Here is a 19,052-nt window from a genome sequence, read left to right as displayed (position 1 = left end):
AGAGAGAAGAAGGTAGCAAACCCAGGAGGGAATATAAATGAGGGAGAGAGTGTAGAAGGGGACATGAAGAGAGACTTGAAAAATCTGTCAAAACATATTTATGTAATCATTTTTCAGTCTTTAATTAGTTAGAGAGAGAGAGAGAGGATGGATGACGCAAATCTGACGACAGAGCGCGTGTAGCAGTTGGGTCGATTCAGGTTTCTTCTTACCGCGAAATCATTTTGCGACGTATCTCGGTGATTGGAGTCTTAAATGAAGCAATATGACAATTAAATGGCTCGTACTTAAATATGTTAAAAAATAAAATAAAAAGGTGCAATACCCATAATTTATCGGAGAAAATGTAGTATGTCCAATCGTTGTGCAGATGGATGATGTCGAGATTTACATAGTTGTCAATCGAACTTAGTGGAGGCCAAGTGCTTAGTCGTTAATCTGTTTAATAATCCGACATAATTGTCAGGTTGCCACAGTTTTGCCTAATTGCTTACTACTGCTAACGAGAGGCAATATTAACTTAATTATACCTTGAGACCATTTCCTATTGAATACTTTTGTTATCATGTATTCTAGAAATGATTTATCGAATCTATATTTCATATCATTCGACGGATCATATTTAAATTATCAATTCATGCGAACACGTAAAATATCTGATTAATCACCATCATGTGAAAGTTAGAAAATGCATACAAATGAAATTAAAAAAAGATCATATGAATAATGGGGCAAACGAGAAATTACACAAGTCAAGATGAAATTATTCGCAAATCGGGGACGTGGGTATTTATCTTTCGAGCTCGTGTAATTATTTCTTTTTGTTACTATATGTGAATACAAATGTGATCTCTTTTGTTTTTGAAGTACCTTCATCTGAATTAATAAGTCAGCATTGAATGCCGATTTCGAGCGCTCACCACCTTACACTATTCATAGTACTACGTATTCAGAAAACCGACCGACCCCGCGCCCCGCGCCCCCCCCCCAAAAAAAAAAAATGGCACTACCTACGAGGGGACAATTAAAAGTCAAGATGGAAATGCATAGGAGCTAAAAAGATTTAAAAATAATTGGTCAAAGCCTACGCAACAACATCAGGGCATGGGTCAAAAACCTTGACTTTTCTGATGCAACGTAAATGAAAATAAACAAATAAAGTAACATATGAAAGCCACTTTTTTATACTCATCAAACCTCAATAATTATCAGTCGCTAAAGCTTAAAAAGCCTTAAAAGCACATGACACCAACCGTGGAAATTGCTTGCTTTGGTTATGAACTGCATGATTAAAAAGTTCAAACTGTGCACGACTGAGTTAGCAATCACGTTGACCACCATCTCTCCCCTCATGTGCAATTCGAAAATTTTCTTTTGGCCAATGTATGTTCTCTTAAAAAAAGAAAAGAAAAGAAGAAATCTTCGCAGTATGTCATGTAATATAAACAAAAAGTTGCATGGCTGTGTTTATCATCTTGGAATTACCCAATAGTGGTCCAGAAGTTGTACAACATGAACATCACTACTAGTGATAGAATCCAAGTTGCAATAGGAGAAAAGAAAAGGGGGCTCTAAATGGTTATAATTAGACTATGACAGCCATTAAGAAAGTCATTAGGAATCTCCACACTTTTTATCTAAATTTCTAAAAAGTGCACTACAAAGAAGGAAATTATCAAATTGATTCATCAAATGACCAATGATATGAGTTCTATTCGGGAACCATGCTTACCCATATCATAAACTTATTGTACAGATGTCGATTTAGTCATAAATTTTTCAATTTTGCTGATTTAGTTTTAAACCTTTGCGTGGGTTTCCAAGGAAAAAGTATAAAAAAAAAAGTCCTAAACTTATTGCATTTGTGTCAAACCAGTCATAAAACTTTCAATTGAACCAATTTAATCATAAACCTTTTGTGTTTGTGCTAATTGAGTCCATCCGACTAACTTTAAAAGAAAATGGTCGGCGTGGAGGGTCCAGCACTGATGTGAACAGTTTTTACAAATTTTTTAAACTTGAATTTTTAATTATTGTTCCATACTTTTTTCCCTTTCATTTTATCCGGCTAGAGTCCCGGCCCTCCCCCAAGCTCTTGCTAGATTTGGATGAGGGACTTCGTAGATCGCTAGCCAAAATGAAAGGAAAAAAAAAGAAAGAAAAAAACTAATTCAACATTCAATATTTTTTAATCAAAAACTTATAAAATAATGTTCACATCGGTGCCGGCCACGCCACGTAGGATGATCGGTGTCCATGCCATTAATTTTAGGCTAAAATTGGCCTGATTGACTTAATTGACACATATGTAAAAGTTTTAGGACTGAATTGACATAAATGCAGTAGATTAAGGACTTTATTGAGTAATTTTTCCTCTGAAACAGTGATTATCATTGTTAGCTTAATATATTAAAAACCCTTTTCCAGTCGCATAAGATGTCGAAAGAACAAGATTCATCCACTTCGACATGGTCTTTAGTGGGACCAACTCACGAAAAGAGACTTGAGAAATTGTCAATTATGGCAGCTACTGCACCAGTGGTCATATCCACATTGTTGGCTCCCACCCTAAGATTAGAAAATCACAAGAAAAGAGAACCGACACTATCCATATCCGTGCCCATCTCCATTCCTTGCTCGTTGAGAGAGAGAGAGAGAGAGAACAAATTAGACCAATGCTTGAGTTGGGTGAGAAAAATGCAGCCCTAGCTTTGAGAAAGTGTCCACTCCTCTGGTCAAAGGTAGAGGGAGGCCTCCAGGAAGGGAACTTCTTCTCTCTCTCCCCCATTCATTTTGCTTCATGCCAAAGCTTTTATCAAGCTCTTGTTCACATCACACGCATTGCGGTGAGGAATCTATAGCCATAGCCCCATTTATTGTTGGGTGCTAAAGTAGCTTAGCTTGAGGTGGTACAACTCTATATTTTTATGTAGCTTGGTCAAAGAGGACATTACTGATGTGACCAAAAAAAAAAAAAAACAAGGGAGGACATTACTGCATAATAGAGGTACGTACCATACCATGTTCCTGTGGCCATGGCGTAGCCATTGAATTCGCGCGCCACGAGTCACTTCTGTGGCTGTCTTTCATCAAAAGGGTAGCAAGAAATATGGGAAGATCGCCTGGTGACAAGAGACTTTTGCAAAGAAATTGATTATATAATAGTTTTTGGTAAATGTAAAATTAATAGTCTGTTTTGGGCTGCAAAAAGACTAATAACAATTATTAAAAATAGTTACGGTGTTCACTATTTCAAAAATTTATAGGTCACAACATAATGTTACTCTTACAATTATTATTCTTACAATGGCCCAAAAACTGTTATGCTAATAAAGTTTCATTAAAAAATCCTAATCCAATCAAAAGTCAATGCTGATGAGTTCAAGATTTCTCAAGGAAAAGTGCACCTACTAAAAAACATTTGAAAACTCCTGCTTTAGGACGCAAATTGGAATCTTTATGTCTACACGCATTCGGATGAAAGGAGCTTTTCCACCTAAACGAGAATTTTTTTTTTAAATTGTTTTTATTTTCAAAACTGGGAGATTCCATCATGAACTTTCGGTTGCTTTTTTAAATTTCTGAATGGATGGCGTTAATTTAATCTTTTCTGTGGCGCCTTTTCACTCTTTTCTGATCTAACTAAAATCGCCACATCTTGATCTTCAAGTTTGCTCAACTTCAACCTCATACAAACGACTATCTTAGGATAGAGCATCATTCACATCATAGGAAGAACTGCACAATCCCAATAAAGTGCGGAGCTCATTTCTACCAACTTAAAGATCGCTCCTTTCAAATCAATGACCGTATAACAGGAATCGCTATGCTTCAATAGGTCCACGATTCTCATCGAACGTTACAGTTCTTGTACTCAAATTGATAGAAAAATTGTGAATCATGGAAAGAACAAGAAGTTAATGATTGAGTTCGAAAATGCCGATGAAATGAACTTATTGACATCGACATAGGTCGTTCTAAAGAAATAAGAGCAAGTGTTTCATATATTAAAGTAGAAATTTGGTTTTTGTGCATCCTCCTCATTCTCGACCGAGCCTAGACATAAATGATTATCAATAATAAGAATTTTTTTCATTAATTAATTATTTTAAGCGATACGAGCTATCATTTTTTTGAAAATGTCAAGTTATTTCATTGGGACTTTAAAAAGCTTATTTAAAAAAAAGTCAAGTATCAATATTTCTTTTCAATTCATCACATGCCAAGTCAACATGACATCAACAATGTAAAGTGGAGGGAGGGAGGTTATAGAACTTAACGTTTGGACTCGATAATATTGTCCGATTTTAATTTTTCCACTAATTTTCAAAAAATTGGTAATTATTAGAACATTTTAAAAGGAATGGGGTGTAGGGTAATTAAATGAGAGTGACGGGGCGACAAACAGACAGGAAATTACATATAGTTTCATCTATTCATTTTTGAACTGCTGCGTTTCAAAGAATGCTCATGCATGAAGGCAACAACTGTTGGGTTTCACTTGTTGCGTAGTTTTTACTTGGGGAAGGAGTTTGGGGACAGGAACGAAGTCACAAGTCTATTGTATTAAATGCGAGGTCGTACCAAAATGTGTCAGTTTGACTGTCTGTCCAAATGTGCACAGCAAGACAAGTTGATATTTATTTTTCAGTTAAATACCATATTTATTTCCTACCAATCGAGGTCTCTTCTCGTGCCCTTAGATATTGTAAGAATTCAATTTATCAATTGATAATTTACTTGCTCTAGGCCAAAATATTCATGTGTGCTAAAGTGGGTGTGCAGTCAATTGTTACAAAAATTTGATTAGTCACAATGACAACCCCCATAAAATCAATTCAAAATGTTCGTTCCGAGCGCTATTCTTTATCCAAACGATCCCTCGTTTGCAGTTACTTCGAATATTAAAATCAGATTTTTAGGCATGTTTCGGAGCACTTTCCTGGTTTAGGCCTTTTTTTGCTTTATTGTTTTTATCCTTTTTGTTGTTTTCTCATTATTTATTTTCTGCAACTTTATTTTTTGGTATTTCCAGAGTTATTTCATGACTTGTTTGTTATGTTCTATCACAATGATCAGTTTCCTAGTTTCAAATGATCTAGATGATCGAGAGATTTCTATTTGTGCTGTACGTTTTGGGAGTGTCCTTTGTGACTTGAAATTCGTGATATTCATTTTCACCGCGTCATCTATCGTAAAATCATATCGAGTTATTTTCCGATCAATTATATGTATGATGGTGTTACTATATGTTTCAAGACTTGTAATGGCACATCAAATTATTTTTCAATCACAGTAGGTTTACACCAAGGTTCTGCTTTGAGTCCTTATCTTTTTGCCATAGTTATAGATGAGTTAACAAAAGATATCCAAGATGAGGTGACGTGGTGTATGCTATTTGCAGATGATATTGTGCTTATTGATAAGACCATGGCTGGGATTGGAGCCAAATTAGAATTATGGAGAAGTATATTGGAGTCTAAAGGATTTACGTTAAGTTGAAATAAGACTGAATACATGAAGTGTGAGTTCGACACGGCAAGAGGAGAAGATCAAGAATCCGTGAATATACTCGGACGGGAGGTACCCAAGAGAGATGCTTTTAGATATCCGAGATCAACATTGCAAAATGGGGGAGAGATTAATGAGGATGTAAGCCATAGAATCGGAGCAGGTTGGACGAAATGACACGGTGTATCGGGATTTTTGTGTAATCGAAAAATCCCTCTTAGACTAAAAGAAAAATTTTATAGAACAACAGTAAGACCTTGAATGCTATACGAAGCTGAATGTTGGTCGGCACAGAGGCAACATGAGCATAAAATGGGAATAGCGAAAATGAGGATGTTAAGGTGGATGTGTAGTCATACAAGGATGGATAAGATAAGAAATAAAGATATTCGACGAAAAGTTGGAGTAATACCGGTAGCAGAAAAGATGAGAGAAAATAGATTGAGATGGTTTGGACATATTCTTCGGAGATTCCCAAATGCTCTGGTAAGAATAGAAGTTTGTTATCGAAAGCATGACATGAAAAAAGGAAGAGGTTGGCCGAAACTTACTTAGGGGAAAGCAATAAAATAAAATTTAATGAAGTGGGAAATAGATTGGCGTATAGGTTGTCTTAGGACATAGTGGATAAAAGATATTAGCATTGTGGAGGGGCAGAATTCCTATATTCCAAACTATCCTTTTTAGTCCTTTTTCCCTCTATATATTTATATATTTTTATTTTTATATAATTATTTATTTTTCCTCAATCATTCTTGCTTTTATTTTATTTATTTTTCGGTTCATCGATTGCTAATCCAAACTAGTTTGGGATGAAGATGATGTTGATATTGATCTATCATAAAATCATTTATATTGGCCTCAAGAAATGTCTACTTTCCTAAAGAATGAAAAAAAGCCGAATTTGTGGCAAATAGAGGTAGTTTTCAAGTAGCTATTAGAATTAATTTTTCATCTATTCGGATTCTTTGTTTTATAAATAAATAAAACAAACAATAAAATCAATGGTTAATGGAGAGCCTCTACACTTAATTTGAAAATGGTGTATATTCTGAATTGATTTGCTCATTCTTTTTTTTTTCTTTTGGCATTAAGATTGACTAGATAATTATATCAATCTACTAATTGTGTACGCCCCAAGATAGAGATGTCGGAGGACAAAGTTAATCGCTTGAAAGGATTTCCCTTTCCTATGCAAGCTCTAGTTTTTCTCGGATTTTTAATTCCCGGCGGCACGTGCTTTCACGTGTTGTGCTTGCCGTCCATGCAAGAAAGTCGTCGTCCAAGCAAAAAACCAATCTCTGATCAGTCAGCACAATCAAATCTTGACTATGAGGCGTAATTGCATTCGTTAAGCTGACGATTCACGTAGCTTTTTTTTTTAATTATGTACTTAATTGCGCAGGCTAAATCAACCCTCGACTTGAGATGCTTCGCTTCTTTTTTTTGTTTTGTGTGTGTGTTTGTTTGTTTGGTTTTTTTTTTTGTTTGTGGGGGGGGGGAGGTGGTCAAAGAGATGCTTCGTTGGCAAGGTTGTTCTTAAGACATGATTCATGCAGTAGAGCATAGTAAATAGGTTAGAAGCTGGATAGATGACGACAAGTGACGATGGTCACAAGAAATTTTTCTTATTGTTCAACCAGTTTACATCTAAATGAAAGGAGTTTTTCAAAAGGGAGGACACCAGAGAGCAGACCTTCATCGGGGTCAATCTATAATAGCCACTATACAAAGGAATTTAATCTATTGACACTTTGAAGTGACATTTTGACCAAATCCGCGATCCAATGGCGCGGCTAGTGTTGGGGACAAGTGTAGCAAGAGACGATCCGATCGGGAATTGGTACAATGAGCACCGTCGATGTGTATGTATCATCATTCCATAATGCAATCAACTGATGGGATCGGAACAAGTGACGGCATCCTTGCTCGAGTCTTAAACCTCTTAATTTTACCAGTTGAGTCCTAAATCTGTTCATATTTACTCAATTAAGTCCATCCAATCAATATTTGCCAGAAATTGCTAACGTGGATGCCAGCCGACCTACATGATTTGGCCGGTGCTAACATGGATAATTTTTTTTAAATAATATTGTAATATTTTTATTTTTTATTAATTTTTTATTCTTTCTTTTCTTTATTTTTTTTTCTTACCGTGGCTGGCGAGGGTCACCGGGCCCTCGCCGACCGTGGGTGAGGCCATCACGGCCATGGGCCAAGGTCATGAGCCTCGCCCAATGGCTTTAAGGAAAAAAAGGAGAGAAAACAAAATAAAAGAAAAAAGGAAAAATAAAAATCTTAATACAATAATTCAAAAAAATCTTAAGATATTGTTAAAAATTATTCACGTCAGCAGCTGCCACATAAAACGGCCAATATTCACAATAGTGACTTCCACTTAAAATTGATTGAATGAACTCAATTGGCTGTAAATGTATTTATGGCTAAGTTGACAAAAATGCAATAAGTTTAAGACATTTTGGGTAATTTTCCCTCTTTGCACCAGTCCACAGTTGGTGAGCTTGGCAGCACAAGTCCAATCCGATGACATTATAGGACTATCTAGGACCAACACTTCTCAAGCACGACTCCTGCAAGACATACAATTCAATCTCGAACCTTGAAAAAAGGGATCAAAGTGGGGCTCGCTATCTCCAATAATTTGATGGTTTTCAATCGACGATATGCGGAATCCCAAGTCACCTAGAAAAGAATAAAATTTGGTGGCATAAGTCAACCATCTCAAGTTCTAACAACAACATGGAATCCAATTATGATCTTCTATTATGAGAAAGATTAATCAAAGCTTGTTAGGAGGAGATTCTCTAACAACAATGCATGAAGCAAATTGTCCATTTGTCGCCTCTAATTTTCCTTGAGACATCAAAAGTATGCAACGAGGGGTCCAACCGAACCAAAGACGGTAAATAACATTATCTTCTAAGCGCGATCAGTAGAGACAAAGTGGAAATGCAAAATGATCATTAATTCACACAATTAAAAATTTTGAGACAGCTTAATATTACTTCTTGTTTTTTTTGTTTCCTTAAAACGTACGCAGCCTGTTAACCCTGCCTAGTACTTGGTTCCGAAGTCCAGCTTCGTTCGATGTATTATGTGAAGCTAATTAAAAAAATTGGGCTCGTAAGCAGCCTAATGAAATGTCAAACTCGTTGGGTACTTGGGGTGGGGGATACAAATGGGCCCTTGGACATCTCTCGTCTTGCTTTCATTCCTTTATTTAATGGACCATCGAAATCAATCATTTAGCCTTAGAAGCAAGGGGCAATAGAGGAAAAAGGAAGAAAAAAGAAGAGCCAATACAAACCATCTATCTGATTTATATTAAGGAAAAAATCACAAAAAATCCTAAACTATTCCCGTTGTGAAACATTTAATCCAATTCTTTTTTTGGTAGCACCAAAACCCCCCGACTTATATTGTGTGACACATTTATCCTGAATTATTTTTTTGTGACACTAAAAACTCCAAACTTATAGGCATGCGACGCATTTACTCCAAAATTTGAGATATATGTATCGTATGGATACAAGTTTCGGATTTTTGGTCGCAAGAAAAAGTTTAGGTTAAATGTGCCATACCGATACAAGTTTGGGGTAAACGTATCATATGGGTACAAGTTTGAGGTTTTTAGTATAGCCAAAGAAAAGTTTAGGATAAATGTGAACATAATTTAGGGTTTTTGGTGATTTTTTTCCCTAATACTAATGATATGGCAGAAAAGGGCATACTGTCGTTGAATTTTGTTTATATAATCTATCAGTTAGCCCTTAAGTGGAAGTTGGTTGTGATCGCATTTCCCCTTCAACTTGGAAGACATTGCATCGACTTTGGGCCGAATGAAATTTCATTATTTCAAGACAAACAACTTCGTTTTCAAGGTCAAGTGGATCAAGAACCTGTTGGAAATATAGACATCAAACCCATATTAATTTAACTAGAAATAATCGTGGGTGGCGTCCGTATTTGTGGCTCACCAAATCAGAGGCACATGTGTGGACTATCAAGCTAAGACACGAAACGAGATTATGGGTGTGAATGGAAAAGGGGAGGAAATGGAAATTCAAAAGTGGAAGTTAGGGTGTCATGATCTTAATCTAATCTTGGGTTTAGCAGCCCATCGAGCCCACCAACGTTAGGGGAGAAGGACGATTAGGTAGGCATAGGTAAGTAATTTTGTCATTGGTCCCAAGATCGTCAGTTCATGCCAACTCAACCTCGATCATTTTATATGATGAAAGTCAATAAAATTTTCAAGTCGTTGAGTGGCCTTGGACAATAACTTTTAATTCCTATACTCGACTCATCCATTGGCACAAAATTGATCATGTCATAATAACAGAGAAGTAGAAATAAACATTACTCGATGTGACCCTCCACATTTGTCACATTATCAAGATGGTTAAACGATTTATTACGCTATACTTTCTGTATCTCTCTTTTTATGTGGTCAAGTCTGCACTCTATCGAAAGGTAGAACTCATTGTAGCGTACTAAGACTTTAGGATCCACAAACATTTTTTTCCCACGTTTGCCTCTTGAAAAGTCTAAAAGAAGTTCCGACGTGGACGGGCGACATGCGAGTTCACGACCAATTCATAGGATCGTGTCTGGGGCAGGGCGCCACTAGTCGACAGAGACTTTGCCCTCCAAGAATGCAAAGGGGAACGAGCGAACTCGTGGTGCGTCTTCAAGAGGCAAACATCTGTTTGACCCCGAGACTCGTCCTACGACTTTCTACATCGTGGTCCCTCCGTACACGAGGGGCCTTGTCGCTAAGCTTGCTATTTATGACGTCACAAAAAGAGGAAAAACAAATCTTGAACTTGGCGAGCCCTCCTCAATCAGGGATTATTGTCCAAAAGTCCTAAATCTATTGTACGGCGGCTAATTCATTCATAAACCTTTTAATTGTGCAAATTTACTACTTAACTTTTTCGATAATTTGTCAATTTTGTCTCAAACCTTTCAATTTTGCCAATTTTATCTAAAACTTTTTGAAGTTTAAGCGGGTTACTCCTAACCCTATTATTTGGATAATAGATCAAAAACACTACATTGATAAATTGTCAAAGTGTTCATGAATAAATTGGGCGATCGTCAAAAAGACTACGACTAAATTAGTACATATGAAAGGTTTACGACTAAATTGACAAATCGCCAATAGTTTTAAGATTAATTTGATGCAATTAAAAAGTTCGAAATTGAATTGGCCGCGGTATAATAAGCTTAGGATGTTTTGGACGATTTCCAAAACAACACCCGCTCTCCCTCCTCAGTCAACATTCTTCTTCAAGGGTGGGTTGACAGATTCCCTCTGCCCATTTACATGAAAAGATCAATTTGATATGATCGACGGCGGTAAATGCGTGAACGGGGGGCGAGAGCGGAACGTGAGGAATCAAAGCAATAGCATGAAAGAGCGATCTTTTTGACGATTCCGGTCAGCACGATCCATCGAAGATGGTCCCTTGAATGGTCAAAATGTTTTCACGGGAATAATAAATACTTCATAGTTGATGGAAAGAAACGTAACCCAAATGGGCTCATGGCATCCGAACAATTTATAATACGACAATTCAAGCACGTGAGACATTGATCCCATCCCAAAACAACCCCCCAACCAAAATTCAAGAGCAAAAGAAAGATCCCATTAAACTAATTTAAATAAGTAATTCATTCAACGCCAAAAAAAAGTGACAGAATAATTCTCATAGGTAGAGAGAGAGAGAGTGAGGAGAGAGAGAGGCTTCTAAGCACTCCCAAAGCCATCGCCTTGACCAGCCCAGATACATTGCACGAGTACGCTCTGGTCTCAATCGAAGCTTCCTCAGCTCCCTTCCCAAGCACGTGCAACCTATTCAAGAAGCTCAGAGATCCCGCCACGTGGCGCCCGCCCTAGCCACTTGGTTCGCCCCAAACTTGTTGTGGCTTTTTGTGGACCCAAATATATATATCCCCGCGACTCGATCACTCCTCACTAGCATCCCTCCATGCAACAAGCAGCAAAGAAAGAGCTTCATAGAGGCGCATAGAGAGAGAGAGGGAGAGAGAGAGAGAGACATGGATGAGGACCCGAAAGGGAAGGACACGCCGTCCTCGTCGTCGCAGATGGAGGTCCGGTACCGAGGCGTGCGCAAGCGGCCGTGGGGGAAGTTCGCTGCAGAGATCCGGGACTCAGCCCGCCATGGGGCCCGCGTGTGGCTCGGGACTTTCAACACCGCCGAGGAGGCGGCCAGGGCCTACGATCGGGCCGCGTACAACATGAGGGGCCAGACAGCAATCCTCAACTTCCCCCACGAGTACCCTTCGTCGCCAAACCCCGCTTCCTCCTCCTCCTCCTCTTCTTCTTCTTCTTCTTCGGCACAGAGGGCAGCGGAGGAGAGGCAGCCGGGGGGCAGCGAGCGGGGCAGGCCGGTGTTTGAGTTCGAGTGCTACGACGACAAGTTGCTCGAGGAGCTTCTTGAGTACGAGGAGAAGGACAAGAAGTGAGGGAAGGGTGTGTGCTGTTTCCAAATTTTCTTTGTGCTGTTGAGACTTGAGAGATAAGTGTCGCATCCTTTCCTTCCAGGAAAAATCTGCATGATTGGATGTGAAAGATAAACGAAAATCATATGTTCTTGATTATGTATCTACGTGTTGTTTTATTTTTTTTTTCCCTCTATTTTTTCTCCTTTTCTTTTTCCTTTTTGAGTCCGAAAGATCACAGATTGAATGCTTAGGTGTTACCTTCTAGAGAAGTAAGATCGCTTCGTCGGACTTCTCTCATGTCACGTACCAAGTTACTGTGATCGCTAATGGCTTTTCGAGGCAACTTCTGAAGGTTTCTTTATCCTCTTCTTTTTTTTTTTTTTTTTCCTTTGATTCTTGACCACAGCGAGATTATGAATAGTGATACTCGTTAACAAAACCTCATTTTACAAATTGATGTGCACGACCGTAGCGGACATGGGCCTAAACCGATCGGGCTAAGTGATATATTCGAATCTGTCACGTTGCTCGGTAAATCAATTCAGCAAAATCATCAGTAGTACAGATATCGTTGTTTGTTCCCGACATAATAGGGGTTCCCTTCTCTTCTCTTGTCTCATTTCCTATCCTATCGGTGACCAATGAAGGGAATATGCCAAAAACAAGGGAGGGTACGTGTCGGGAGCAATTCGAACAAAATGCTACAAAAAAATGACGTCGAAAACATCTAATTATAGCAAGTTTCTTGTATTAGGGCGCATCAGTGTCAGTCTGTTCATCATGAACAATGAAGGCATGTCTAGCGCAATGAATGCTGTAACTAGACTTGGTCCAGGACTATCACGTCAAACACTATTCCGTCGGCGCTATGAAGGGTTTTGGTTGGATTGGAAACGATGTACGAGGATCGAGTGGCTGTGATTAGCTAATTAAGATCCTTCGCATTATCTTTTGCCATCACCGTTGTGAAATGACAGCACTATTTTTCTGTGAAAATGGTCTCAGTCAGAGGATGATTTGTACGATATTTCGAATCCAATTTTCGAATTCGTGAACACTGATGTTATCACGGAAATAAGTGATCAAAAGATAACATAAATAAAAACAAGAAGATAAATCGAATATTAAATTTACTTTATTCGGTTGGTATGACATACGTTTACGAGGAGTGCAACAAAAAATTTTATAATAGATCAAACGATACAATAAAGATTACAACCACACTCGAATCACTTAAACACTTTTAATATTTTCCAACCTCTAATTACACACATTAAACTCTTATAGTGTTAAGCTTCACAATTCATGACGAAATAATCTCTACATCTCAAAAGAGAATTACACTCGGAATGTGATTCACAAAGACGTTTACTTTTGGATGCTATTCACAAAGAAGGCACTTCTTATATATAGACAAGAGTAGGATCCAAAATAAAAAATAAAAATAAAAAATCTCTTTTTAGGAAATCTACCCCAACTAGAAAATCATTCAACTCGGAAAACTATTAAAATTAGGAAAGTTTCATTTTTTCGAACTTAAATTTGAGACATAATTTCAACAATTTCCACCTAATTTTGATATTTGAGTCAAGCTATAATAGTTTTGTTGGAACCCGAATTTCGCTGCTACTCTTCCACAACCTCGTATGGGCTCAACTCCTACAGACATTTTTCAAGTCCAAGCCGCGGTTGAACATTGCCATAATTGTGGATCTCATCTATACTCCAACTCCACCTGCACCTTTAACCAATCCACACGGATTTCCGACACAATCTATTCTACCGTAGAAAAAAAAAATGATTGTTGCATCCACATCTATCAAAAGGTCGAACACTCACCTTGTCAAACTCAACGGCTATCTTAACCATTGGTTCTATATGCTCCACCTCGCTACAGTCACCACTAGCGTTGATTACTACGAAAGTACCCACTACCTTGAGCGACTCCTGTTATAACTTCACCTCAAGCGGAACACTGTTTAGATATATATAAACACTGTCATAATCACTCATACAAAATGTTAAGTTATTAACGCAAAAAAACTAACGAATCTTGCAAATAAGTCAATATGAAATCACCCAAAGAAATTACGAGGAATGATAAAAGATACTAGAGATTACGTGGTTCGGTTTGAATGTCGGTACCTATGTCTACGGGAAGAGCCAGGAATATAATCCACTATAATCGGAGAATCAAAGTTACAATTGCTCATGTACTCGAGTGTTTCCCGCACCTAGTTTAAGCCCAAAGCAGACCCACAAATAATATCTCACAATCTCTCATAGAGAATTCACTTAGAAAACTCACCGAGAAAACCTGATACTCATCTTGTTTGCTCTACGTACGAATAAACCAAAAACGTCTCGTACGTTCTTTCTACCTTCGTGCAGTGGCTCTTTTCTTGTGCATTTTCTATGCTTCAAGAACACACTATGCGGCACGTCCTCAAGAAACGTCCATGTTCGTTTCTATTTCTTCTCTGTGCAGTGAATACAAAGAAGAACCCTGCGGCAATAGTGTTCTCTCTTAGAAAACCCACGCCCCAATTTTGTTTTCTTTTTATATGGGTCAACAACTTTTACATCTTTTTGACTTGGGCCCACTATATGAGGGCATATATATTATATAATATGTGTGCCCATGATCTTTGTTATCTAGCAACAGAGGACTTCTCCCTCTTCCTTCTGAAATAAAAACAAATCCCCAATATATGTATACATATTATCTTCAAAAGCAATTCTAATCCCATTAAAATTCTTTTGATTTCTTTCCTATCGGTTAACAAAACCGATTTATACCCTTCAACCGTATTGGATTCCGTAAACGGCTTAAACTCGAGACACTAATTTAACAATCTCCACCTTGGCTCGATGTTTGAAGCCAAGTCATAGTGTTCATCATCCATGCTGCTCTCCCAACGCTTCCCTTGGGCGCTCGGTTGTCACAAATGTCCATCAAGCTCAAGCAAAGCTTGAACTTGTATAGAGGAATGAAGTCGGTCCACATGCCCACAGGATTTTCCATCACAAGAAACTTCTTCTCGATCACATCCTTTCCCGACATGTTATATCCGATGCAGAAATACTGGTCACCAATGAACTTGATTCTCAAGTGATATCTCCGACATTTGCTAAACACCACATCAATCGGATATTCTAAGTCAACATCAATAACTAAATCATTAAACCATGGTGCCTCTTCAACTTTTTCTGTCGTCACCATGTTTCTAGTCTCATTCGTCAATGAGACCATAGTGTCTCCTAACCGTACTTTCCAACTCATAGTACAACCGACAAAAGTAAAGGCATAACCGCTCAGAAGTCGACCATCTTTTAGGTTCCCCGCATGATCCAGGTTCACAAACCTAGTTATTGCCATACTACCCGAACTACATTCTCCAAAATATACCCCAACGTCTGTCGTCCCTAATAAAATCGGGAGGATCCACTTCACATCATCACAATGTATATCTGGATTATTCATATATATTTTTCTAATTGCATGTGATAGATCAAGCTTAGTACTATCCATGGCATAACTCGGATAACCAATAGTACTAACATGTAAAGCATGGGACAAGTGCTCCACCTCCATCCAAGTACACTGTGACAGACTAAACAATTTATAATATACAACAAATGAGGTACTTACAAAATTTCTTTCAGTAGTCTCTCTCTGTATCTCCATACCCGAAGTTGTCTCTATTGCACCCAAATTACCTATTTTAATAATCGTATACAACTATCGCTCTATCTCATCCACTTTCGCCGACCACCTCGAAGCTTCATCAATCGTGACCTCGAAACAACCGTCGCCTACTATGGAAGCTAGTGACTCTGTAGACTCTATCACATCCGTCTAACTCTAAACATCTCTAGGCTCAACCTGAAGCTCCACTTGTTTCTGGACACCATCCAGATCTTTCTCTTCAATTGATCCTTCACTCCTTTTCCCAAACGTAACAGTTTCGTCAAACGTAACATCATTGCTGAACATAAAACCGGGTGAATCCTTCTCGGTGCACCACAGCCTATATCCGTTCATCTCATGTGTATTCGTCTGTGCAAAACTAACTAAGCTCATCAGAACAGAATTCTAACCCTTTATCTATACTTAGACACATGATCTTTCTTCCTATCTCGCTTTCGATCATTGCCTTCCATGACTTGAATCGACCAAGCACTTTGCTTTTGTGCTTAAGAAGGCAAATCCAGACTTTTCTTGAGACCTCATTAACTAAGGACAATACATACCTGGTACCTCCCTTAGATGGAAGTGGAGAGGGTCCCCATAAGTCCGAGTGTACGTAGCCTACAATCTCCGAGGTTCGGGGAACTGTCGTCTTGAACTTCACTCTCCGCCGACTACCGATGTTGCGGTGATCACATAAATCTAACTTCTTAATTCGATGACTTCCTAGTAGATCCCTTTGACTAAGAACAACCATCTCTTTCTCATTCATGTGTCCAAGTTTCATATGCCATAACCGTGTTGAATCCCGACCTGAAGTATCAAAGAATCTAGCAGACGAGCTAATTACTGTCTTTCCCTGGAGTAGATATAACCCGCAGTCTATCTTTCCTTGCATCACAATAAGCACACCTCGAGAGACCTTTATAACTCCACCTTCAGCAGAAATTCGGTATCCGAACCTATCAAGAGCACTCAACGAGATAAGGTTCTTCTCAATTCCGGTACACGCCTTACATCTATCAATGCTCTCACCACTCCATTGTGCATTTTAATCTAAACTGTTCGGATCCCCACTACTTCACAAGTAGCACCGCTTCCCATAAGCACCTTACCACCCTCCGTGTACCGATAGGTAGTAAACCGGTGTCTATGAGAAGTCACATGATAAGAACATCCAGAATCTAGGACCCATTCATCACCCGATGAACTTGTGGCAACTGTTAAAACAACATCGGCATCACTAGAACTACTATCTGCTGTGGTAACAATATTACCATCACCCGCAGACTCCACCTTAACTCCTTTACCCTTATACTTCGGACAAGCTCCCTTATAGTGCCCTACCTCATTATAGTGATAACATCGACGGTTCCGAACATTGGACCTCGATTTAGAATGGCTCTTCCATCTGTTACTTCTAGACTCTCTCTGTTCATCTCTACCACGAATAAACAAACCTTGTGTACTACCTTGCACCAAGTTATCTTCTTGTAACTTCTTTTGCCACTCCTTAGATAATAGAGTAGACTTTACTTCTTCCAAGGTAATCGTAGTATGCCCCTGCAGTAATAAATCCATAAAATGCTCAAAAGAATCTGGTAGAGATGCTAACAACATCATACCTTGTTTCTCATTGGGCAAGGCCCCGTTGACGTTTTTCAAGTCCATCATGAGTTTGTTAAACTCATCTAAGTGGCCTACGATAGATGTGCCTTCAGCCATTCGAAACCGAAACATCCTCTTCAAGATATATAAGCGATTGGTCAAACCCTTCATAACATAGAGTGCCTGAAGTTTGGCCTACAATGCCGCGGCATCCTTCTCCCGGGCTATCTCTATCAACACCTCATCCGACAGGTACAACATGATTATACTTCTTGCCTTCCCGATTAACATGTCCTTTTTGGCATCTTTCATTGTTTCGGGCAACTTATCCTTATCCTCTAATGCCTCGGCTAAACCTTGAGTTGTTAATAACTCCTCCATCTTGAGACTCCATAACCCAAAGTTGTTCCTCTCGTTAAACTCTCAATCTCAAATTTCGCTCCAGACATAATTGCAATAACATAATTTCCAAACAATGATCGGACAAGGAAAAGCCCCAAATCAACTGCAGAAACTCTAACTGTAGCTTTGATATGAATTGTTAAGTTATTAACGCGGAAACACTAATGGATCTTGCAAATAAGTCAATACGAAATCACCCAAAGAAATTATGAGGAACGATAAAGGACACCAGAGATTACGTGGTTCGGTCCGAATGTCGGTACCTACGTCCACGGGGAGAGCCAACAAAATAATGCACTATAATCGGAGAATCAAAGTTACAATCGCTCATGTACTCGAGTGTTTCCCACACCAAGTTTAAGCCCAAAGCAAACCCACGAATAATATCTCACAATCTCTCACAAAGAATTCACTTAGAAAAATCACCGAGAAAAACCGATACTCATCTTGTTTGCTCTACGTATGAATAAACCAAAAATGTCTCGTGCGCTCTTTCTACCTTCATGCGGTGGCTCTTTTCCTGTGCGTTTTCTCTGCTTCAAGAACACACTGTGCATCATGTCCTCAAGAAACGTCCTTGTTCGTTTCTATTTCTTCTTTGTGTAGTGAATACGAAGGACCTTGCGGCAATAGTGTTCTCTCTTAGAAAACCCACGCCCCAATTTTTTTTTCTTTTTATAGGAGTCGACAACTGTTACATCTTTTCGATTTGGGCCCACCATATGAGGGCATATATATATATTATATAATATGTGTGCCCATGATCTTTGTTATCTAGCAACAAAGGACTTCTCCCTCTTCCTTCCGAAATAGAAATGAATCCCCAATATATGTATACATATTATCTTCAAAAGCAATTCTAATCCCATTAAAATTCTTTTGATTTCTTTCCTATCGATTAACATGATTTATATCCTTCAACCACATTGGATTCCGTAAACGGCTTAAACTCGAGACACTAATTTAACACAAAAAATATCAGTGACTTGTCAAATTTAACTTCTTCATTGAATTTAATTTCGAGCATCTCGGTCGATAATTTTGCTCACCTTGTGCCTCACTTAGGATTATGCACTTTCTTGCTTTCCCATTGAGCTTACTACCACCAACTCAAATTTAACATAGGCAACCAAATTTCACAAGAACAAAATAATTATCAATATTACCTAGGGGTGAGCGGTTCCCTGTCCGGTCTGGTTCCCATTCGAGATCACGGACCGGACCATCGGTCCGATCCGGTTCCCGGGTAGTTCCAAGGGTTTTCGATCCGCGGTTCCGAAAAGTGGATGAACACTTCGTAATTCTTCAATCAATCACACACAAGTAAACATACAGTCTCCAAGTAAAC

The 19,052-nt window shown here is 38.6% G+C and overlaps 1 protein-coding gene across 1 annotated transcript; it reads left to right on the top strand.

Annotated features, from left to right (window-relative positions):
* The first annotated feature begins 11,541 nt into the window (after positions 1-11,541).
* Positions 11,542-12,304, top strand: LOC115750650 (ethylene-responsive transcription factor ERF096-like). Its single transcript, XM_030688149.2, has one exon. It carries the CDS (start codon positions 11,596-11,598, stop codon positions 12,022-12,024), a length of 429 nt encoding a protein of 142 aa, XP_030544009.1. The 5' UTR covers positions 11,542-11,595; the 3' UTR covers positions 12,025-12,304.
* Positions 12,305-19,052: the final 6,748 nt, after the last annotated feature.

This window comes from Rhodamnia argentea, chromosome 1 (assembly GCF_020921035.1).
Source record: "Rhodamnia argentea isolate NSW1041297 chromosome 1, ASM2092103v1, whole genome shotgun sequence".
Classification (NCBI taxonomy): Eukaryota; Viridiplantae; Streptophyta; class Magnoliopsida; order Myrtales; family Myrtaceae; genus Rhodamnia; species Rhodamnia argentea.
This window is presented reverse-complemented; position numbering and strand designations above follow the sequence as displayed.